The sequence below is a fragment of the Lacerta agilis genome, chromosome 3, assembly GCF_009819535.1.
Source record: "Lacerta agilis isolate rLacAgi1 chromosome 3, rLacAgi1.pri, whole genome shotgun sequence".
Classification (NCBI taxonomy): domain Eukaryota; kingdom Metazoa; phylum Chordata; class Lepidosauria; order Squamata; family Lacertidae; genus Lacerta; species Lacerta agilis.
The window spans coordinates 116,197,972-116,221,521 of NC_046314.1; the positions used below are offsets into that span (position 1 = coordinate 116,197,972).

General features: G+C 48.3%; 1 protein-coding gene and 1 non-coding gene across 2 annotated transcripts in view; both read right to left on the reverse strand.

The window, feature by feature from the left end:
- The window catches only part of OTOF (otoferlin), a 175,177-nt gene that overhangs the window by 90,781 nt on the left and 60,846 nt on the right, over positions 1-23,550 (reverse strand). The window contains exons 4-5 of the mRNA XM_033145224.1: positions 17,641-17,740; positions 13,971-14,155 (exon numbers count right to left, since the gene is read on the reverse strand). Coding sequence (XP_033001115.1) covers positions 13,971-14,155; positions 17,641-17,740 — 285 coding nt within the window. The remainder of the gene's footprint in view (positions 1-13,970; positions 14,156-17,640; positions 17,741-23,550) is intronic.
- On the reverse strand, positions 20,626-20,698 carry TRNAM-CAU. Its single transcript has one exon. It is a non-coding gene; the product is annotated as a tRNA-Met (tRNA).

A 23,550-nucleotide genomic window follows, 5' to 3' on the forward strand; every position in this document is an offset into this window, starting at 1 on the left:
TGTATTTTGCTGAAAAACTGAAGGGGGTTAGTCCTTTGTGAGGAAATAGCTTTTTAGAGCCAAAAGGTTTTCAGGATAAAATGAAAAAGAAAACCACCAAAATTTGAGAGTGTCAGTTTGGGAGCTGGGAGATGTGAGTTCTATTGAGCTCAGTGGGAGTTATTTCTGAGTAGACAATGCACAGGATTGTACAGTTAGTGGAACTTGGTTCCCAATGAAATCAATGGGATAACTTAGTCACGATTGAGTCCTCTTGATTTCAATGGGAACCAAGTTCAGCCAGCTTAGTGCGGATGAACCACGATGCCTTTGCATTTGAACACCATTTGCGTAAAATAATTGAAAATTACTTCCTCGGAGAGTTGCCTCAACAAGGAAGAACGCTGTAAAACGCCCCAGTGCAAATGGAAAATTGTTGTGCGGATGAATCGGGAAATATTGTGAATAATTAAACCCCCCTCATTCCACCCCGCTGTCTCATGCATCGCTGCACACCATATTTACCCTTCAAAGTCATCTCCGTCTTCGCCCAGACTGGTCCGTTTACGTGACAAATGGAGAAGCAGAGTTAAAACGAATTGCTCATGTTGCTTAACAGAGATATTGCTGGAACATTACAAGACACATGCAAACATCACGAAATTTCACACAAGCATGCAGGAGAGACAAACTGATCTATGAGAATACAGGTAATAAAAACAGCACAGCACTATTAACAGCCCTTTCCTAAGAAGTATTCACCGTCCAACGGCCGGGTGGAATATGCCTGCTGGCGAGTGGCACGCCGCGATGGCAGGGGGTGGAGGCCGGGCACCCATGGACACCAGAGCAAAAAATTGTGGGTGCCCAGGGCTCCATGGGCCCCTGGAGATGGCACCAGTGGTTGAGGCAAAGTTTAAGCTTGTTCTCTCACCCTCTCACGCACCTCTCCCTCCTTCTCCTCCTCCCCCAGCTTTGCTGCTGCTCGGTGCCAAACTGGATCCATCCCCAAATGTCCAGTTCATAGCTGTCAACCTTTTCCCTTTTTTTGCGGGAAATTCCCTTATTATAGCATTGGAAAACAGCAGGGAGGGTTGGCAGCTATGGTCCAGTTCGCCCCTCGGAAGCAGAATAAACTGTGCAAAATCCGAACGGATCTATGCAAAATTGGTCCTGATCGAAAATGGCATTTCCTCGTCCCACCTTTATATTCAGAGCCAGCAGTACAAGACCGAACGCTACAGTGGAAGGCAGTAGGAAATAATATGACTTACAGTGATATAATATGGAGGCTGCCCCCAGCCAGTAAACAGCTAGACCCCTGGGGTGTCAGTAAACAGAACCCCTGTTTCTAGGAGGGTGTTTTGAGTGTTGGCTGCCTCTGTGTGTAAAGGGGCGGACTTTGCTCACCTGCAATAATATGGCACCCTGGTCTTCCCGATTTTGCACCTTCTCAGCTCAGTGCCCTGTGCGGGAGAAACCATCAACTCTACCCTAAATCTGGCGTTCTCTGTGTGTGCATATACCGTATTTTTCGCTCCATAGGGCGCACCGGACCATAGGGCACACCTTGTTTTTAGAGGAGGAAACAAGAAAACATTTTTTTCCGGTTTTCCTCCTCTAAAAGCCCTGTTTTTGTGAGGATCAACTAAAAGTTTTGCAGCTTTTTTGCAAAGGGAAACCCCCTCTTTTTTTGAGGATCAGCTAAAAGTTTTGCAGCTTTTTTGCAAAGGGAAAAACCCTGTTTTTTTGAGGATCAGCTAAAAGTTTTGCAGTTTTTTTGCAAAGGGGGAAAAGCAAAGCTCCTTTTGCAAAGGGGGAAAAGCAAAGAGGAAAAGCTCTGTTTTTATGGGGTTCAACTCGCATTTCTGCAGCTTCTAAAGGAAAGGGAGCCTTTTCTACAGTTTCCAGACAGATAATCTAATCAGCCAGTCACATGTCGCTGGGGAAACAAACAACCTCCCTCTGCAGCACATTCAACAAAGGAGGGCGGGGCTGAAAGGGAGCCGGGGACTCTTATCTCTCTCCCGATCTCTTGCAGATCAGCTGCTGAGCAGGGTCCTTTCAACACCCCCTTTTCTCTTTGTAAAATAAAAAGCATGCTCCTCTTTTGGCCCCTGGGCAATTCAGCCCCAGGGACCACCATTCGCTCCATAAGACGCACAGATATTTCCCCCTTACTTTTTAGGAGGAAAAAAGTGCGTCTTACGGAGTGAAAAATACAGTACTGGAAAGTTATAAAGGCCTTTCCTCCTCCATGAATTTGTCTGATTCTCTTTTAAATCCACCCAGGTTGGTGGCCATCACTCCCTCCTGTGGCAGGGAGTTCCACAGTTTAACTATGCGCTGCGTGTGAAGAAGGGCTTTCTTTTATCTGTCCCGAATCCCCCAGCAGATGTTTGCATTCTGGTTCTGTCAGCACAACGCCTTTCCAGAATGGCTTTGGACAGCTGCCTCATAATTGTGATGAGCTTTTGTACAAAAAAAAAAAATAACCCACCCAAAATACGAGGGAGATAAACCAAACAGACAAGGCTGGGATGCAAAAGCAGCTGATCTGCTGGGGCCTTGGCAGAGCCATTCACGGATCATTTCCATTCCAGGGAAGGTTTGTTTTCTCCTCCCGGTGGGAAAGGAAATTAGCTGGCTAATGAGACATCTTTCCCAACTATGTCAAAACACAGTCGGCAAATGCTCCGGTAATGAAGCCTGCAGGAGCTGCCAAATCTCACCGGAATTGTCAGTGGATTTTCTCTCCTTTCTTCCAGAATGGACAGCGCTGTCAATATTAACCCAGGTAGGAGGGAGGAATAAGGGAAAAGGGGAAGGTAGATAGAACAAGCTTGCTTTCAGCTGCTCCGGACGGGAGGACCAAAACCAATGGATTCAATTCAATCCAATTCAAAGTGTTGTGGCTGACCTTGAAAGCCCTAAACGGCCTCAGCCCAGTAGACCTGAAGGAGAATCTCCAACCCCATCATTCAGCCCGGACACTGAGGTCCAGCGCCGAGGGCCTTCTGGCGGTTCCCTCCCTGCGAGAAGCAAAGCTACAGGGAACCAGGCAGAGGGCCTTCTCGGTGGTGGCGCCCGCCCTATGGAACATGGCAAGGAAGATGATTCCGACTAAACATCAGGAAGAACTTTCTGACACTAAGAGCTGTTCTACAGTGGATCGGTGTCCCTCAAGAGGTTGTGGACTCTCCTTCCTTGGAGGTTTTTAAGGAAAGGTTGGGTGGTCGTCTGTCAGAGATGCAATAGCTGTGATTCCTGCCCAGGCACACCCACCCACCCCAATAAAAAAAGAAAATGCGAAGAAAAAAGAGCCAGGGAACTCCACAGAATATGTTTCCTGAGCCTGAGCTGTGAGCCAGGGCTCACATAGTCTGTGTGTTTTCCCTTCCCTGGTGGGGCAGATATGCTTTCAACAGAATGTGCCGCCCAGCAGAAACAAGTGCCGTTTTTGAAATCTGGTCTCTCGAGAAGCTGCTGACAGCTGCTGTCTGTTGCTGGAAGGAAGTGGAGATGCTCAGCGCCAAATTTTTCAGGCAGAAGTGCCGCAGGTTCAGTTCCTGCTATCTCCCATTTTTAAGAAGGATCCCAGACCACAGGTGTGGGAATGTCCTCCTTCCCTTACACTATTCTGGTCTATTTGGCTCAGCAAACAGAAAGCAGCGGTTTCAAATGTGTTCGTTATGTCAGAGAGAGAGAGAGAAAAGTGGCAAGGCTTAGCATTGTCAACCTGTGAAGTCAGGAAAATATTTCTCTTCTTCCCCTCCTGCTCTTTAAAGCTCAGTGTCAGCACACATTGAACATGAAGGGCAGTTGAGGAAGGATCTGAACCCTTGGGTACCAGGTTGCTATGGCAGCAGCTGCGTTAATTAATGCCACCCACTTTTCTAGCAGAGCAGCAGCATTCCCGTGCTTGGGGTGGACGAAGTTGCTGAAAGATAGCCGGGGGGAAATCCACCAGCTCGGTGCCAGCATTGCGAATCAACATGAGCCAGCAGTGTGATGCTGCGGCCAAAAATCGAATGCAATTGCAGGCTGCATCAACCGACATCTAGTGTCCCGGTCAAAGGAAGTCACAACCCCGCTCTATCTATTCTGCCATAGTCAGACCCCACCTGGTCTGGGGGGTGGATGAGGGGACTCTTTGGGTCCCTTCCAGTTTTACAATTCTGTGATAAGACCTTTAAGTCCTCAAAGAATTAATGACAAGGAATTTCAGAAGGGAATAAAGGTAAAGGGTAAAGTACCCCTGAACGTTAGGTCCAGTCGTGTCCGACTCTGGGGTTGCGGCGCTCATCTCGCTTTATTGGCTGAGGGAGTCGTCGTACAGCTTCTGGGTCATGTGGCCAGCATGACTAAGCCGCTTCTGGTGAACCAGAGCAGCGCACGGAAACGCCGTTTACCTTCCCGCCGGAGCGGTACCTATTTATCTACTTGCACTTTGACGTACTTTCGAACTGCTAGGTTGGCAGGAGCTGGGACCAAACAATGGGAGCTCACCCCATGGCAGGGATTCGAAATGCCGACCTTCTGATCAGCAAGCCCTAGGCTCTGTGGTTTAGACCAGAGCGCCACTCGCGTTTATTTAGAAGGGAATAAACATGGTCAATTGGGGCTAGGGGGGTTCACCCTGAAGTTTGCTTGAGGACTATGAATTGCAGGTACAGCCAATTGCATAGAAGCAGGGAGACCCTCCTATTTTGGCAAAGAGAAAGTGCTTCATAGTTTATTTCCGTTATATCTTATTCTGTATAAATCTGCTTCATATGTTCCTATAGATCTGATGGTCCACAAAAATGACATTTAGAGATGGAAAGACTCTTCATTGCTTTTGTGTCACACGCAGGTTGCCTCTGCCCAAATTCCTTCTTAACTTGCAGATAAACCCTGTGTGAAGGGTTGGGGGTTATTGTTTGGTTGTTTTGCTTTCATTATTTACTTGTGTTTATATATTGCATTTTATTCTGAGAACCGCCCTGAGATCTTATGGTGAACGGCGGTATATAAATTTAAAAAAATTAAACAGAGAACAACAACAATAAAAGTATACTAAGGTCAAAGAACAGGATAAATTGAAAAGACCGCTGCCAAAAAGCAACAGCCCATAATATGAATAGTTTTAGACCATGTTTTGCCAACCTGGTACTAAGCAAAAGTTTTAGATTAAAACTCCCAGCAGCCCCTGCATTTTACAGCCATCCTGTCTGGGATTTGTGGGAACTGAAGTCCGAAACATCTGGAGAGTCCTAGATTGGCCAAGAGATTTTACTTTCTTGGGCTCCACGATCACTGCAGATGGTGACAGCAGTCACGAAATTAAAAGACGCCTGCTTCTTGGGAGAAAAGCAATGACAAACCTAGACAGCATCTTAAAAAGCAAAGACATCACCTTGCCGACAAAGGTCTGTATAGTTAAAGCTATGGTTTTCACAGTAGTAATGTACGGAAGTGAGAGCTGGACCATAAAGAAGACTGATCGCCAAAGAATTGATGCTTTTGAATTCTGGTGCTGGAGGAGACTCTTGAGAGCCCTGTGGACTGCAAGAAGATCAAACTTATCCATCCTTAAAGAAATCAGCCCTGAGTGCTCACTAGAAGGACAGATCCTGAAGTTGAGGCTCCAGTACTTTGGCCACCTCATGAGAAGAGAAGACTCCCTGGAAAAGACCCTGATGTTGGGAACGATGGAGAAGGGGACAAGGAGAAGGGGACGACAGAGGATGAGATGGTTGGACAGTGTTCTTGAAGCTACCAACATGAGGGAGGCAGTGGAAGACAGGAGTGCCTGGCATGCTCTTGTGGTCCATGGGGTCACAAAGAGTCGGACACGACTAAATGACTAAACAACAACAAACAACAACAAGGTTGGCCATGGCTGGCAATGCTCAATGGCAAAGGTTTTCCTTTGCTTGTTCTGCAAAGGCTCTTCATCCCCTCCCCCCTCTGTGAACATAAGAACATAGGAAGTGCTTTGCCGGATCAAACCAAGGGCCCATCCAGCATCCTGTGCATTTGGCCAGCCAGATACCTGTGAGAAAACCCACAAGCAGGATAAATGCGCAGGAGCCCTCTCCCCGCCTGCAACTTCCAGTAATGGGGATTGAGAAGCCTCGCTGCCCCCAACTGTGAAGGCAGAGCCGAGGCATCATGGCTGCTAGCCATTGGTAGTCCTCATCCTCCTCCACCCTCTTTTAAAGCCACCCCAGTTGGTGGCCATCACTGCCTCCTGTGGCAGGGAGTTCCACAGTTTAACCATGCGCTGTGGAATAATTTCCCCCCCTCTGTCCTGAAACTTCCAGCGTTCATTGCATGTCCACAAGTTCTAGCCTTATGAGCGAAGATCGACAAACTTTCCTTTATCCACGTTTCCATGGATAGAGGGTCCTCGTTGACCACAAAGCAATCCCGTCACGGCTCACCCTGCCGTGTCCCAATTCTTCCTCTCATCTACAGAACTTAGATCCAGGGTGCAAAGACTCACTCACATGCTTTTATATCACACACCCCACTGCACTGCACAAGTTTGCACAGATCAGAGAAATCGGCACCAGGTAAGATCTCCCTGCCATCCTTCCACGTTCTCGTAGAGCCACCCCACAGCATGCAGGGGATAGGAGGTGGTGCAATGCAGCCTCTCCTGCACCCTCCATCTTTGCATGAGCATCTATGAGGACCAGGAATGATGGTGGCGATTCTCCGCCTTCGCTGCAAGGACAGCTGTTACCCACTCAGCTTCTGCTCAACTCCACCACAGCAATCCAAAGAGGAGACCCAAATTTCTCTGGGTTCCTCGTACCTGGCGTTGAGAGAGCCCTGGCTGATGGTGTCCCCCTCACCCAGAAGCTCGTCGCCGCTGTGGTAATACATCTCGTCCTCTTCTTGCCTGCATGGACGGGTGGCAACAACAGATTACCAGAGTTTTACCTGTGTCTTTGAGCACAGGTAAGTAGCCGTGTTGGTCTGCCGTAGTCGAAACAAAATAAAAAATAAAAAAATTCCTTCCAGTAGCACCTTAGAGACCAACTAAGTTTGTTATTGGTATGAGCTTTCGTGTGCATGCACATGGTATCTGAAGAAGTGTGCATGCACACGAAAGCTCATACCAATAACAAACTTAGTTGGTCTCTAAGGTGCTACTGGAAGGATTTTTTTTATTTAATTTGCAAAAATCCTGGTAGAGCATCGTATATGTCCTTGCCACATGAGAACCAAAGAGGACCTCACACATTACTTGTTGTACTGTCCCATCTACTCGGCCTTCAGGGATGTGATCTTACAAACTATTCCCAATTCAATAGTCAACTCTGAGGACCAAGTAAAGTTTCTGCTGGTGGATGCTGACCCACAGATTTCCCACGTGGTAGCGGTCTTTGTGGTGAAGGCTATGAAAACTAGGGTATGGTTCCTGGATGATGTAGTGAAGGCCCTCCCATCGCCATCCTAACCTGTTGTTGTATCCTCTTTCCTGTATGGTGGGGGCTTTGGGGGGTTTGTTTTTTGTTTCTTTGTTTTTTGGTCTTGTTTTGTCTCCTTTGCTGGGACAGCGCGGCATGAATTTTAACCTATTTTAATCATTTTAATCATTTTAATTTTACCCTTTTAATAATGTTATATGGTATTTTGTGTAAAGGCATGGACCTCACAAATCTCATAAATGATTGTGTGTGGTTGTAATTTTTTACTTTGTTTCGCCTTTGAGCGCAGGAAGGCAGCAGGGATTGGCGATGGCATTAGAGGTTTCCGCCCACACACTTCCGCCGCGCCTTTCTCCTTGTGTGGCGGCACCTCGGTACAACCACTTCTTACTGTTTGTAGCAGAGTTTTCCCCGGAGGCAGAGGACAAGGACAGGAGTCGTACTCAAATTCACAGCCAAGAGCTTCTTCATTGCTTGACTGGTTGCACAAGCGTTTCTGTTCCTATTATATACAAGCTGTTTACATCCCTTCTTCATCTCTCCAGCACGGTATAATCTCAGTCCAGTCATTAACAATCCTGACACAGCAAAACTCACAGTATCGTCAGCACACATTGTCTTCCTTCCAACCTTGCATGCGTGCTGACATTGTGTGTGTGTGTGTGTGTGTGTGTGCTTTCCTCGTGCAGAAATTTCAGCCTGCAACTTTCTCCCTTTATTTTCACCTCCAGCTGATACCAAGCAAGCCTAGAGTGCCACTCTTACACACTCGGTAAAATTCTGGAACCCTTTTTAAAGCTTCTAGGAACTTTTATCTGTTCCTTAAAGAATTTTTTCCCTAACAGATGGGGACAAGAGCAGCAACCCTAGCAGAACCGGGCTGTGATTCCTGCATTGCAGGGGGTTGGACGGGATGGCCTTTGGGAGTCCCTGCAATTCGACAGTTCTATGATTCCATGAACTCAAGGGCAGCGCTTCCTAGCAAGCGGAGCTCGGCGGGTGGGGTTATGAGCTTTTGGCCTGTGCAAATTATGCTTTGCGGTTTTCAGGAGAGCTTCTGAAGCCCAGCTGAGAATGGTGAAACCCACCAAGGATTCTGAGATTCAGAAGCACATGGTGACCAGTAGCCCTCAATAGTTCTCTCCTCTCCTCTCCTCTCTGTCTTAAAGCCAACTAGATTGGTGGCCATCAATGAACCTCTTGTGCAGTGCTGTTTTTTTCTTCAAGAAAAACAGGTGTCAGGGACTGGACTGAGGAGGTATGGTGAGGGCTGCCCTCCTTCTCCTGAACCTTCCTGAGAACAGGAGGGCAGTGTAGATTTAGAAATTAAGCAAACCCTCAACGTCTCACTTGCCATTTCTCCTCTGAATATGCTCTTCATGTTGCCTTGGTCAAGATTGCTTTAGGAACTCATATCTGCCAAAGTAGCTGATATACCGTAGTCCAGGGGTCCCCAAACTAAGGCCCGGGGGCTGGATGCAGCCCAATCGCCTTCTCAATCCGGCCCACGGATGGTCCGGTAATCAGCATGTTTTTACATGAGTAGAATGTGTCCTTTTATTTAAAATGCATCTCTGGGTTATTTGTGGGGCCTGCCGGGTGTTTTTACATGAGTAGAATCAGGGGCGGGGGGGGGGCAGCGGTCCGCCCCGGGTACTGCCCTGGGGGGTGACACTCTGGAGGCGGGCCCCACCCCCACGATGGACGCCAGCGGCGCAGCAACTTTTAAAAGGCTGCAACACATGAACAGCAGCACAGCGTCTGTGCTGCTGTTTGCGCGCTGCAGCCTTAAAAGTTGCTGCAGCGCACGGAAGGGGCGCCGGCCGATCGTGCCCGCCATCTTGGGTGGACTGCGCATGTCCACCCAAGATGGTGGGCGTGATCGGCCGGCACCCTGTCCGACTGGCGCCGCGCCGAGTTTTAAGGCTGTTCGCCCGCTGCCCACCATCTTGGGTGGACTGCGTATGTCCATCCAGGAGGCTGTGCATGCGTCGTGACATCAGGGCGCACACGCTAGGGAGCGGCGCACCAGCCCTGGGGGGGGGGTGCCTTCACGTTTTTCGTCCCAGGCGGCAAAGCGGCTTGCTGCGCTGCTGAGTAGAATGTGTGCTTTTATTTAAGATGCACCTCTGGGTTATTTGTGGGGCATACGAATTCGTTCATATATTTTTTTCAAAATATAGTCCGGCCCCCCACAAAGTCTGAGGGACAGTGGACAGGCCCCCTGCTGAAAAAGTTTGCTGACCCCTGCCGTAGTCTCTCCTCACTCCTGTGTTATTGTTGTACACAAATTACCCACCAGAGGGCATGACATGCAAAACCAACTTGCTGGTTAAGCAGCCTCTTCGATTATTCCTGGAGTTGTCCGAAACCTTCAAAGCACCAGCGTCAATTGCGGAGCCAGGTGCATAATTCTTCTCGAAGCACTAGGACTGGGGAAAATGACGCTTTCTCCCCTAAGCCATGTACCAGATCACCTCAGCTTGGGAGTTTGCAGAGTTTTATCGCCCAAATTGCTCCTGACGTATTTTATTTCCCCTAGTTTCCTGCATTGCTCCACTGTTCTACCAGGCAATGTCATGTCACAGAGCATAGCAAGGGACCCCGAGGGTCATCCAGTCCAACCCTCTGCAATGCAGGCATCGCGGCTAAAGAATCCCTGACTGGTGCGTCTGTTCCGCTGTTGAACAGCTCCAACCGCTGGGAATTGAAGAGGTGACATGAGAGCCATCATCAAAGAGCTGAAGGGTTGTCTCATGGAAGATGGAGCAAAGTTGTTTCCTGCTGCTCCAGAGGAGAGGATCTGGACCGATGGATTCACATGACAAGACAGGAGATTCTGGCAAAATATTAGGAAGAAGAAGCTGTTTGACAGTTGAACAAACTCTCTCAGAAGGTTGTGTGGCTCTCCTTCGCTGGTGTTTTTAAGCAGAGGCTGGACGGTCAGGGATGTTTTATCTGTGATTTGCCAGAGGACCTTTGGGTTGTGGCTCTCCTTCGCTGGTGTTTTTAAGCAGAGGCTGGACGGTCAGGGATGTTTCATCTGTGATTTGCCAGAGGACCTTTGGGTTGGGCCAGATGACCTTTGGGGGTCCCTTCCTGTGAGATGTATCTTCACTGTAGCAGTCAAATGCAACATTTCCTGATTCCTAGAGTGGACATGCAGGGGAATGTTGGTCTAGCCAGGAGGACTTCCTGTCACACCTGGTCTGGATCCTTGCCCCCCTCCGCATGTGACCAGGTAGATGGGCGTGACCCTGGCAGACCCTATAAAGGGGTGAGTCACGCAGCCATCTTCCTCTTTTGGCTCATTTTCACCTTTTGCCCTTTTACCATCTTCTACTGGCTCTTAGCCAGTGGCACATGGCTCATCCTTTCACAGGATGGAAGCCACAAGGTAGAAAGTTTGAGGCCTGGCTCAGACTTCTCTTCTCTACAAATGTACCTGTAGATCAAACCTCTCCATTCTGAAGGAAATCGGCCCTGAGTGCTCACTAGAAGGACAGATCCTGATGTTGAGGCTCCAGTACTTTGGCCACCTCATGAGAAGAGAAGACTCCCTAGAAAAGACCCTGATGCTGGGAAAGATGGAGGGCACAAGGAGAAGGGGGCGACAGAGGACGAGATGGTTGGACAGTGTTCTCGAAGAAACTAGCATGAGTTTGGCCAAACTGCGGGAGGCAGTGGAAGACAGGAGTGCCTGGCATGCTCTGGTCCATGGGGTCACCAAGAGTCGGACACGGCTAAACGACTAAACAACAATTGAAATGTAAAAAAGGATGGTAATGACTTGTCTATGGACATTTTAACAAACCATATAAGGACAAATCATCTTTATACTTGGTGGTTCCTTTCCAGTAGAATCAAGGGGAATTTCACTGGTGAATGGAATTTGTTTATTGCAGAACATACTACTGGAAAATGCAACGTGGGTGTGTGTGTTTGGTATCCCATGATTTAGTCGGACGCGACTAAACGCCTAAACAACAACAACAAACAACAAAACTACAAGCCAAAGCCTTCCTTCAGGCCAATACTGCGAACTGAATGTAAGTAAACTTTATCATTACTTTCAAAGAAGGCTGTCGTGTCGTTGCTGTTCTTAAGAGGGAACTAAAGGGGAAATTTTCCAGGAACAACCCAATCTGGACAAGCCAGACTGGATTGCTCAACTCAAATGATTCTGACGAATCCATCAACTAGCTTCCTGCAATGTGCAAGGGAATGTGCTCTGCTACTAGCTCATTAGTTAATCAATATATCCTCTCCTACTAGCCACAACATTCCCACACTTCCAACTCTGCAGCTCTACAATTCCGTTACTCCGCTTTGCCTTACTGAAACCAGGTCTGCTTCCCTTTCCTGTCTTTCCTGTGCCAGAGCCTGACCTCCGGCTGCGAACCTGCTCCTTGCCCCAGAGCCCCTCGACCGCCCAGAACAGAACTGTGGCTCAGCACAACCTGGGCTGGTAGATGCTGAATGGAGAGCTTCTCCCCATCTGGATTGGGAGCAATTAAACAGTACATCTGACCTCCGAAATGCGGGCCATCAAAACATGCTCAGGCTGGTGCAGCATGATGCCCATTAAAACTGCAGCGCTGGTAACAAGAATTGTTAACGTATTGATCTGGGAAGTTGATCTACAGTTCCAATTAGATGTTTCAGCCCAGTTTTTTACAGCAAATTGGCTGGTTACGGCGCCATTGCCTCCGTGAGGGTCATGTCTCTGTGGCCTGAAAGAAGGAACACCCAGGTTTGTTCCTTTATTAGGGAACCACATTTCTGGTCTCCCTTTTCACTGGACAACGGCAGGATTCCTTCCCCCTCTGGAGAGGAATACGGGCCTGACACTTCCAGCATAACTGCGAGAAGGAAGAAAACAGGGCAGGCAGAGAGGAAGCTGCTGCCAGGGATGAATGAAAAAGCAGCGGCCGTGGTTAACCTGGCAACTCTGCTCTGCCGAAAAGTATGGAGGAATCTCAAATGCGGATTTCGTCAGAATAGTTTTCTGGCAAACTGGGCTGGTGTGAGAAAGCCCCCCCCCCCCCGGTGCCCTACACATAGGAGGAATTTGGAAAGTGCCACACACAACTTTAGCTGTATGCATGCGGGCTCTCGGAACTGAACCCCCGTGAAGGATGTGCTCGTACTGTACTGAATAAAATCTAAGTAACTGGGCATCTGGTGTGAGCCTCTGTCCTGGAACCCGCATGGGGAATTTCCTCATCAGCAATATGGGAGTTGCTTCCACCTCTACAACTGATTCTATGATTCCTTCCTTCCTTCCTTCCTTCCTTCCTTCCTTCCTTCCTTCCTTCCTTCCTTCCTTCCTTTCTCACAAGAGGTCTTGCCAAACACCCAACCCCAGCCATTTGGGTTGTGGAAATGGCATGGGGTTGGGGGCAAATATGTTACAAATATTATGCCTGAATGTATCCTTTCTACTTGACAGCTCAGGGAAGATACCTAGCTTTATAAATTCATAGAAAATCCATACTTTAACCGACTCTCCACGTTCCAATGCCATTTTAACCCTTAAAGAAAGGTGAATTTGGGCTCCACCTCCCTCCATGGACCAAGAAGCAGGAAGTCACGTAGGAAGCAGGAACAGGGCATCCCGCCATCATGCCCCAAGCGTGAGAGCACAGACACGGCACCCCACCCAGGGAGTGACCAGGGGGGCAACACTAGACACCCGCAGAGGCAGTTGAGCAAGTCAGGTGTTCTGAAAGTCCATCTCCAGACAAGTCCTGAGGACAAGGAGATATCAAGAGTTTTATTGTTCTTTGGGTGATGGGGACTTAAGAGGTGTTGGGAAAGGTGTCTGATAAAGGGACCTAATGTTGGACTTGTGTAAAGGTAAAGGGACCCCTGACCATTAGGTCGAGTCGCGAACGACTCTGGGGTTGCGGTGCTCATCTTGCTTTATTGGCCAAGGGAACTGGTGTACAACTTCCGGGTCATGTGGCCAGCATGACTAAGCTGCTTCTGGCGAACCAGAGCAGCGCACAGAAACACTGTTTACCTTCTCGCTGGAGTGGTACCTATTTATCTACTTGCACTTTGATGTGCTTTCAAACTGCTAGGTTGGCAGGAGCTGGGACTGTGCAACGGGAGCTCACCCCGTGGCAGGGATTCGAACCGCCGACCTTCTGATCGGCAAGCCCTAGGCTCTGTGGTTTAACCCACAGGGCCACCTGCGCCCCTAACCCTTGTATACCCCTCCCCATTTGTGACATGCTAGTGATGTAGTGGTGATGTATCAGTGATGCCTCTCAAAGTGTATTCTGGGGGAAAGAAGGAAGTTTTAAAAGTCAGTGTCACTCCATGCTCAGGGTTCTTATTCCTGGGGGGACTTGTTGCACAACAATAAAGATTGTGGTCTACTGACCACTGTTTTGCTCCAAATTACTTGGCTGGAACTTCCTTCTTTAACTGACCGCATGGGTCCGCGGGGGACTTGCACCCCAACAAGCTAGGCTGTTGAGTGGTTTCTCACCCTGAAATTCTTTTCCTTAACAGGGTCCATGAATTGCGAGTTGCATTTCAGAAGGTGTGTCTCCTTACCTCCGTAGAGCCCTCTCTGCGGCACTGGTTTTGCTGGGAGACTGCCGCTGCGGGGGCAGTAGGACGTCCATCTCATGGGGTTCTCCCTCCGAGGGCGCGTTGGGACTCTCCAAGAACTCGTTGTCGTTCCAAGCCCCGACGGTGCCATCCATGGCCTGGTACCTGATCTCGATGGAGATGCTGGTCTGAAACAGAAGAACCGAGAACACAGTTACTGGTCTGTTCCCCGTGTTGTCCTGCCTCCCTCTTATGTCTCAGCTGCCTTGTTTTGGCCAAGCAGCTTTTGACAAGGGCCACCCAAGTTGGCTCCAAGAGGGAGTCTTCCTGCAACATAAGTGCCTCAAGGAGAAGGCCCCACTCCTGCCCACTTGCTCAACCTTTCTGTAGCTCAGTGACAGGGCAGTGGGACACTGATCTGGCCTCTTCCAGCAAAGTACAACAACACAATGCACCACAAACTGGCTTGTAAGTATAAAACCAGTTTTACTAGAATAATAGCTAGGATGGAGATAGGCTTGTGACCATTCAAACAACAAACATGCTAAGGTGCCATGTGCAAGGCAAAGCCTGGAGATACTGTGAACATGGAGTGGATAAATGTGCAACTCTGTCTTAGCAAGTTACATATACAGTGGTACCTCGGGTTATGTACTTATTTGGTTCCGGGGTGCCATTCGTAACCCAAAAAGTCCGTAACCCGAACGGTGATATCATAGAATCATAGAATCATAGAGTTGCATGCGCGGACCACGTGCGCTGCGAAAAACACTTCCGGGTTACCGGAGTACGTAACCCGAAAAAACGTAATTAGAATATCGTGGAAAAGTCCATTTATGTAAGCAATTGTTTTCATTAGCTACTGCAGTTTAATATATGAGATAGACTCATAACATGCAAAGCGAGATATGTCAAGCCTTTGCTTGTTATAATTGTGATGATTATGGCGCACAGCTGATGAAAACCCCAAAGTTGAAATTGTTAATTTGGGGTTCTCATCACCTGAATGCCATAATCATCACAATTATAACAAATAAAGGCTTGACATATCTCGCTTTGCATGTCATGAGTCTATCTCATATATTAGTTTCACCTTTTAAGTTGAATTGTTGTTGTTCAGTCGTTCAGTCGTGTCCGACTCTTCGTGACCCCATGGACCAGAGCACGCCAGGCACACCTATCCTCCACTGCCTCCCGCAGTTTGGTCAGACTCATGCCAGTCGCTTCGAGAACACTGTCCCACCATCTCATCCTCTGTCGTCCCCTTCTCCTTGTGCCCTCCATCTTTCCCAACATCAGGGTCTTTTCTAGGGAGTCTTCTCTTCTCATGAGGTGGCCAAAGTACTGGAGCCTCAACTTCAGGATCTGTCCTTCTAGTGAGCACTCAGGGCTGATTCCTTTAAGGATGGATAAGTTGGATCTTCTTGCAGTCCATGGGACTCTCAAGAGTCTCCTCCAGCAGCACCATAATTCAAAAGCATCAATTCTTCGGCAATCAGCCTTCTTTACGGTCCAGCTTAATTACTGAAGTTGAATTACTGAAAGAAATTAACCTTTCCACAATATTCTAATTTTTTGAGTTTCACCTGTGTGTGTGTGTGTGTGTGTGTGTGTGTGTGTGTGTCCTGAGGTGCCAGGCGGGGGGCAAACAGAAGTCTTGTGTGGGGGCTACAGGTCTCACCCACTTTGGGGGGGGGGCATATTGGGGGCTTCTGGACAGGCGCCATTCAATTTTTATCTGCTTCGCAAAACAGCCCTCCCCATCCCCCAACCACATGTAATGAAACCTCGGTTTCTCTGGTGAGCTTAGATGCCGCTCACCTGAGCCGTGCCACAAATTGGAAACCAGAAAAACCAAGAGGATTGTCCCTGACGCGCTCTCCCTTCTTTTGTGCGGTTGCCACGGTTACTGCATAGGGCAACGCAGGCATTTCTGTACAGCTGTACAGAAATAAAAATACCCCAAACATCCGAATCTGGTCATTTGCTAAAAAGTCCCAGTTGCTGGAATGAGAGAGCGGGTGTAATGGTAGAGAGCTGGGCATGGACTGGGAGAGATCAGGGTTCAAATCCCTCAATCAGCCACAAAGATCTCTGGGTTGCCTTGCCTCTCCGCCGAAGCTACCTCACAGGGTTGTTGTGGGGACTGAATGAGGAGGGGGAGAAACGTGATCGCCACCTTGAACTCCCTCGGAGGAAATGGCGGGATATAAATGCAATGAATGGCTGAATGATGGGAACCGCAAGGCGCGTCACTCGAACCAAGTTGCTAGTCCTCAATGTGACACAGAAAAAGAAGCTCATGTGGAAGGGGACCCAAAGGCTGCAGGGCCATTCCAGCAGCTCAGAAAGACCCACACAGCAATTGTGTGTGTGTGTGTGTGTGTGTGTGTGTGTGTGTGTTTCTTCAAGGTCGATTTGCACAACAGAAACTTTGTACATGGCAAAGTGACATTTCTCCACAAAGCTGGTATAAATCCTACGGTCTTCTGCATTCTCCACATTATCATGTCTTAAACAGTAGGCAACTTCTTGTAAGTGCTGTCAAGACTTGACTGTTTTCTAAGGCTCTTGGCATTCATATTTTTACCAAGCTGCTAGTCCTCATTACAAATGCTTTTTAATGACATTATTTCATTGCACGTGGGGACAGAGTGCCTTGTCTCTGCATATGGACACCAGACAGGCACTTCCGCTGTACTCTTTTCGACACCTGCTAAAGGAAAAAACAGCCTGCAGGCCTGAAAAGGGCTGGGAGGGAAGGAGGTAAATGTCAAGCCATAACCGTAAAGCCAGAGGGCGAGAGAATCGTAGAATCATAGCACTGTACAACTGAAAGGGAACTCCAGGGGTCCTCTAGTCCAACCCCTGCAATGCAGGAATCACAGGTAAAGAATCCCAAACATCCAACCTCTGCTGAAGAGCCTCCAAAGGTGGAGATTCTACCACCTTCCAAGCGAGTTTTATTGTAAATAATAATAATAATAATAATAATAATAATAATAATAATAATAATAATAATTTATTACTTATATCCCACCCATATGACTGGGCATCCCCAGCCACTCTGGGCAGCTTCCAATAAGAGATTAAAAATATATTAAAACATCAGTCATTAAAAACTTCCCTAAACAGGGCTGCCTTCAGATGTCTTCTAAACGTCAGAAGTTAATTTCATTGTATACAGGTTGTACATTGACAATAAAGTTGTTGTTGTTGTTGTTTATTTCTTTGACATCTGATGGGAGGGCATTCCACAGGGCGGGCGCCACCACCAAGAAGGCCATCTGTCAGAAAGGTCTTCCTAATGTTTAGTCAAAATCTCATTCCTTGCAATTTGAATCCATTGGTTCGGGTCCTATATTTGTGAGGCTCATTACTCTTGGCTGGGGCAACTCAGTCTGATGGGTGGGGTACAAATAAATAATAATAATAATAATAATAATAATAATAATAATAATAATAATATCTAAGTGCAGAACCTCACATTTGTTGAAATTCAATAGGGTCTTCCGAGAGGGTCTCCAGTGGTGGGTTTGAGATTTGCCATTGTCCCCCCACCCAAAATACGTTCAATTTTTGGACACACCCCGAGGGTCCCAGGTTAGTTCATGCAGCAGCCTTCAGAGCAAAAAGCAGCCACATGCTCCAGGCATCACTTGCCCACCTTTACCTGGATGGAAGAGTTGTTATCGTCGATCAAGGTATCGGTCACCTCCAGCTGCCCTTCCTCCACCACCTTCTGTAAGACCATCTGGAACGTCCCGATGAGCCTAGGAAGCAAGAAGAAAAGGCTGTGAGGGTCCCCGGAGTGACGTGGGACTCAGACACCCACACATTCCCCTTTCCGATGGGGCGGGCCGGACAGACCTCAGAACTGCCGAGACCTTGGAAGAAAGCAAAACCGTTCTCCGAGAAAGGATCAAGGCAAAAAATATCAGCACACGGGTAGCCAATGTAAGAAGAAGCTGCTGGATCTAAGTGTGGTGCCCAGAACCGGACACAGATGTTCTAGTTAGATATAAGCAGTGGTTCAACATGTTTGCAAAGAGAATATGAGGACATAAAGTGACACCTGCTGGTTAGGGCCAAAAGAACAGTCCGCCATCCTGTTCTTACCCTGGCCACCCCAGATGCCCAGCCCCAATGGGCTTCATTTGCAAATGGGTTTTTGAGCTTTCTTCTTCTTCTTCTTCTTCTTCTTCTTCTTCTTCTTCTTCTTCTTCTTCTTCTTCTTCTCCTCCTCCTCCTCCTCCTCCTCCTCCTCCTCCTCCTCCTCCTCCTCCTCCTTCTTCTTCTTCTTCTTTGGCGATCACTCATAGCCGAGCGTTTTCCATAAACACAGTTTTAACAGTGAGTCCATAAGTGACTGTTGAGGCCAGCTCTGGACCCACACGTCCTTCCACAGTGGGGACATACAGGTTTCTGGGTTGGAGTTGATCATGGTGACAGTTTGCCAAGCGTGCCTTCCTCTTAACACGTTGCTCCCTTGCGTCTTGAGTTCGAGTGTCTTCAAAGCCCAAGACACCTTTGGGTAAGGGCTGTTCTCCAATTGGAGCGCTCGCAGGCCAGTGTTTCCCATCCCCAACTGCCTCAACTGTTTGGGGGAGCTGAGCGCCTCTGTAAACAGCCAAATTCTTGGTATGGGTCTTCTTCATTGGTGATCACTCATAGCCGAGGAAGATAGTCTTCCATGAACACGGTTTTAACAGTGAGTCCATAAGTGACTGTGGAGGCCAATTCTGGACCCACACATCCTTCCACAGTGGGGATAACATGTTGTAATATCTTCCCCTCGGCTGTGACCCTACACAGTTGTCAGCAATATCAAGGAAGGACACCCGACCTTTTCATGTCCATTCTCTCTGTACTGGTTCCTGCCTCGTGCTAAATCATCTTTCTTTTTCTATCTTAATGGAACTTCAGATGTTTTTCTTCCTCCCATAAATATCTGATCCTTTTTAAAATTTAAAAGCATGCCGTTCGCCTTCGCTCCAAATTATCCCCCCTGTGCAGTGCGATCTCTCTGGGTTTCTTAGACATGGTTTTCCTTCCGAAAGGAAAAAGAAAGATAAAGGAGCAAGTGCATATTAATATTTTAAAAACAACACTGCAGAGCCTGCGTTTTCCTGCTCCTGGTTAGATGTAGGGCAGGAAGGCAGCCCTGGGAGGGGAGCCTTTGAAAGAGCAATGGCAGTAAGGAGCAATGTGTGGAAGTACTGTTTTGGGGAGGGACGGGGGGCGGGTGGGTGTGGAGGACTCCCTGGTCCTGAATGGGGCAACTGTGCCCCTGAAGGACCAGATGCACAGCCTGGGAGTCATTTTGGACTCACAGCTGTCCATGGAGGTGCAGGTCAGTTCTGTGTCCAGGGCAGCTGTCTTCCAGCTCCATCTGGTACGCAGGATGAGACCCTCCCTGCCCACAGGCTGTCTCACCAGAGTGGTGCATGCTCTGGTTATCTCTCGCTTGGACTACTGCAATGCACTCTTTGTGGGGCTACCTTTGAAGGTGACCCAGAAACTACAACTAATCCAGAATGCGGCAGCTAGACTGGTGACTGGAAGCGGCTGCCGAGACCACATAACACTGGTCTTGAAAGACCTACATTGGCTCCCAGTATGTGTCCGAGCACAATTCAAAGTGTTGGTGCTGACCTTGAAAGCCCTAAGTGGCCTTGGTCCAGTAGACCTGAAGGAGCGTCTCCACCCCCATCATTCAGCCCGGACACTGAGATCCAGCACCGAGGGCCTTCTGGCGGTTCCCTCCCTGTGAGAAATGAAGCTACAGGGAACCAGGCAGAGGGCCTTCTTGGTAGTGGCACCCGCCCTATGGAACGCCTGCCCATCAGATGTTAAGAAGATAAACAACAATCTGACTTTTAGAAGACACCTTGTATAAGGAAGTTTTTGATATTTTATTGTGCTTTTAATTCTGTTGGGAGCCGCCCAGAGTGGCTGGGGAAACCCAGCCAGATGGGCGAGGTATAAATATATTATTATTATTATTATTATTATTATTATTATTATTATTGAATTGCAGCTGGAAATTCAGCATTGCACCCGTCAATTTCGAAAGGCCCCTTCAGAAGGGCAGGAGAGACAGGGAGAGAGAACAGAAGGAAAGGCTGCAGGATCAGGCCAGTGGTCCATCAAGTCCAATTCTCAGAAATGCAAAGCCAATGCCTCTTCGGGGAAACCCGCCAACAGGATTCAAGCACAAGGGCCTTCTCCCCTCCGGTGGTTTCAGAAGGTGGTTGGACAGAGGATCAACAGCTTTAAGTGACATATATTTGCCAATACAGTGTTAGGTAAAGGTAAAGGTACCCCTGACTGCTAGGTCCAGTCGCGGACGACTCTGGGGTTGCGGCACTCATCTCGCTGATGGTACGTACAGCTTCTGGGTCATGTGCCCAGCATAACTAAGCCACTTCTGGCGAACCAGAGCAGCACATGGAAACGCCATTTACCTTCCCGCCGGAGCGGTACCTATTTATCTACTTGCACTTTGACGTGCTTTCAAACTGCTAGGTTGGCAGGAGCAGGGAACGAGCAACAGGAGCTCACCCCGTCGCAGGGATTCGGACCGCCGACCTTCTGATTGGCAAGCCCTAGGCTCTGTGGTTTAACCCACAGTGCCATCTGCGTCCCAAAGAAAACTTGCCCTCTCTGAGGATCGAACTCAGGACCTTCAGATTATGAGACTGGCGCACTGCCTACTGTGCTAAGAAGGCAGTCAAAACAAAACAAAAAATTCTTTCCAGTAGCACCTTAGAGACCAACTAAGTTTGTTCTTGGTGTGAGCTTTTGTGTGCATGCACACTTCTTCAGAAGGCAGCGTTAGTCTAATGCAAATGCTTTCGCAGACTCTTTGGAATGCAGTCCTGCATTCCTGAATAAACTACAGTTTGCTGGACAAGTAGCATTTGTCGTTGTTGCTGACGGCACAAGCGATGCCAACAATTTGGACACAAAGTACAAGGCAGTAAGCAGGCCTCCTGGTTCCCCCCTCGCCTGAATCTCTGCCTCCTTGCCAGCAAAGGTTAGCAAAGATTTACACCTCCATTTGCTGGGAATGCCGGCGGCAATTGGCGTCTCGCTCCTGAACCAAGGGGGCGAGTGGATGTACGGCTTTCATTAACCTCGCTTTCCAGCTACCCGCTAAGGCAGCATCTGAGAACAGGGAGCTCTCCGTCGTTCAATGCTGTTTGCGGTTAACAAGCAAAATAATCACTTTGGCTTGGGAAAGGGGGAAATAAACGCTCGGAGGCGTAATAGCGGTAAAGAGTGAGGCAGGTCAGAGCATCCATCCATCCTTCTTGGAAAGAAATTTAAACATGCGGAAATTGCATTTCCACAACTGCTAATCTGAGCCGCGACAGAGCGCCTTCTTGAATCTTGTTTTAAATGCTCTTTTCAAAATTAGATCTCCAAGCTGCCTGGTGGAACTTTCCGCCCGGTGGAAATAAATACCTTTCTTTGCGACCATCTTCAACTGATTCTGTTATTCCTGTACTTCCCAATTAATTTGGAGTCTACAAAGAAAATGGCAATCTTCATTAGCTGCGGGCGTTTTCCATGCATTCTTATTTCTGTTTGTCATTTCACACTTTTTTTTTTTTTGTTCGCTTTTGCAGCGCGAAGAACACATTCCTTCTGGCAGGATTCCTGTGCACATAATGAGGCACATAAATGCTGCTGAATGTCCTCGGCATTCTTCTCTGGCAGAACCTCCTGTCAAGCGATTCTTCTCCTGAGATTTTCTGTAGCAACCTGTAAGTCTGTTCAGTCTGGCACATGGGAGCAGAGGCACTTGGGTTGAATTTCTGCAGGCAGCAGCAGCAGCTGGAACGCCACTCAGGTGATGATTTTTGCGAACATCCTAGGAATCCAAATGTACAGACAGGTGGAGCCTCTGTGTCACCCCCCAGGGAAACCCAGTCTTTATCATTTGTCTTCTATCACAGTGTTATGATTTATTTTATTTGATTTTTTTTTTGTTTGGGGAAACAGGTGGAATTTGATTGAGTTTCCATTTAAAGGCGAACCGACCTAGTTTGGACTTTCCAAACATAAAATGCAAACTCTGGAGCAAGAAAAATCACACTTCTGCCAATTTTGCAATGCAGTCCCTGTGTCACGTAGCGCATGCGCTAGTGAAAAGTGTGCATGAAAAACTGACTGGCAAGCGAAGATGATGGAATATTTGGAACTTGTGAAAACGACTGGGAGAACAAGAGGAAACTCAAACCAGAAAGTGAGTAAGGATTGGACAATATTTAAAAGAATATCTTAAAAAGTACTGTGACAATGCAAATCTCCTGACAGATTTAGACTGAAACTTGAATAACAAGCAGATTATAAAAGCAAAAAATTCTCTTGATATGTAACGGGGGGGGGGGACACAAAAAAACCAAGGAAGTGCGTAAAGACCAACAACGTGTAAAATGTACAATGAGGTGAATCGGAAGTCAAAAGTGTGTGTGGTGTTAAATGATCTGTTGTTAGTTAATGTCTAGTTGTTATGTGGATATGGTAAATCTGCTCCACTTCCCAGTGGGGAGGAATTGCGGTGGACCACATGCCAGCCACTCCCCTCCGGGGGCGGGGGACGAAGTCTCTCGTCACCTAGAGGTTCCCGGCCACGTCATTCGCCAGCCAGCCAACCCGCTTGCTGGGGGCGTGGCCGGGACCCATTTAAACTGAGGCGTGAGCCGGAGAGCTTCCTCTTGGCTCGCTTCCTCGATCTCCCTCCCTCTCTCCCTGTTTTCAGGTTTCGACATTGGCCTTGCTACGGACCTCGGTTGGTCACCGTTGAGGGGCCTTGTAGGAATTTTTCCACTTGGCAAATTGGCATCGGCCATTTGGTTTTCGCCTTGTTGTTGTTGTTTAGTCGTTGAGTCGTGTCCGACTCTTCGTGACCCCATGGACCAGAGCACGCCAGGCACTCCTGTCTTCCACTGCCTCCTGCAGTTTGGCCAAACTCATGTTAGTAGCTTCGAGAACACTGTCCCACCATCTCGTCCTCTGTCGTCCCCTTCTCCTTGTGCCCTCCATCTTTCCCAACATCAGGGTCTTTTCCAGGGAGTCTTCTCTTCTCATGAGGCGACCAAAGTATTGGAGCTTCAGCTTCAGGATCTGTCCTTGCAGGGAGCACTCAGGGCTGATTTCCTTGTTGTTGTTTAGTCGTTTAGTCGTGTCCGCCTCTTCGTGACCCCATGGACCAGAGCACGCCAGGCACTCCTGTCTTCCACTGCCTCCCACAGTTTGGTCAGACTCATGCCAGTCGCTTTGAGAACACTGTCCCACCATCTCGTCCTCTGTCATCCCCTTCTCCTTGTGCCCTCCATCTTTCCCAACATCAGGGTCTTTTCTAGGGAGTCTTCTCTTCTCATGAGGTGGCCATGGATCACTGCCTTGTCGTGGCGAAGGGGCTTGAATAACTCAGGGAAGCTATGAGGTACGCCATGCAGGGCCACCCAAGATGGTCAGGTCATAGCGGAGAGTTTAGACTAAATGTGATCCACCTGGAGGAGGAACCGGCAAGCCACTCCAGTATCCCTGCCAAGAAAACTCCATGGACAAA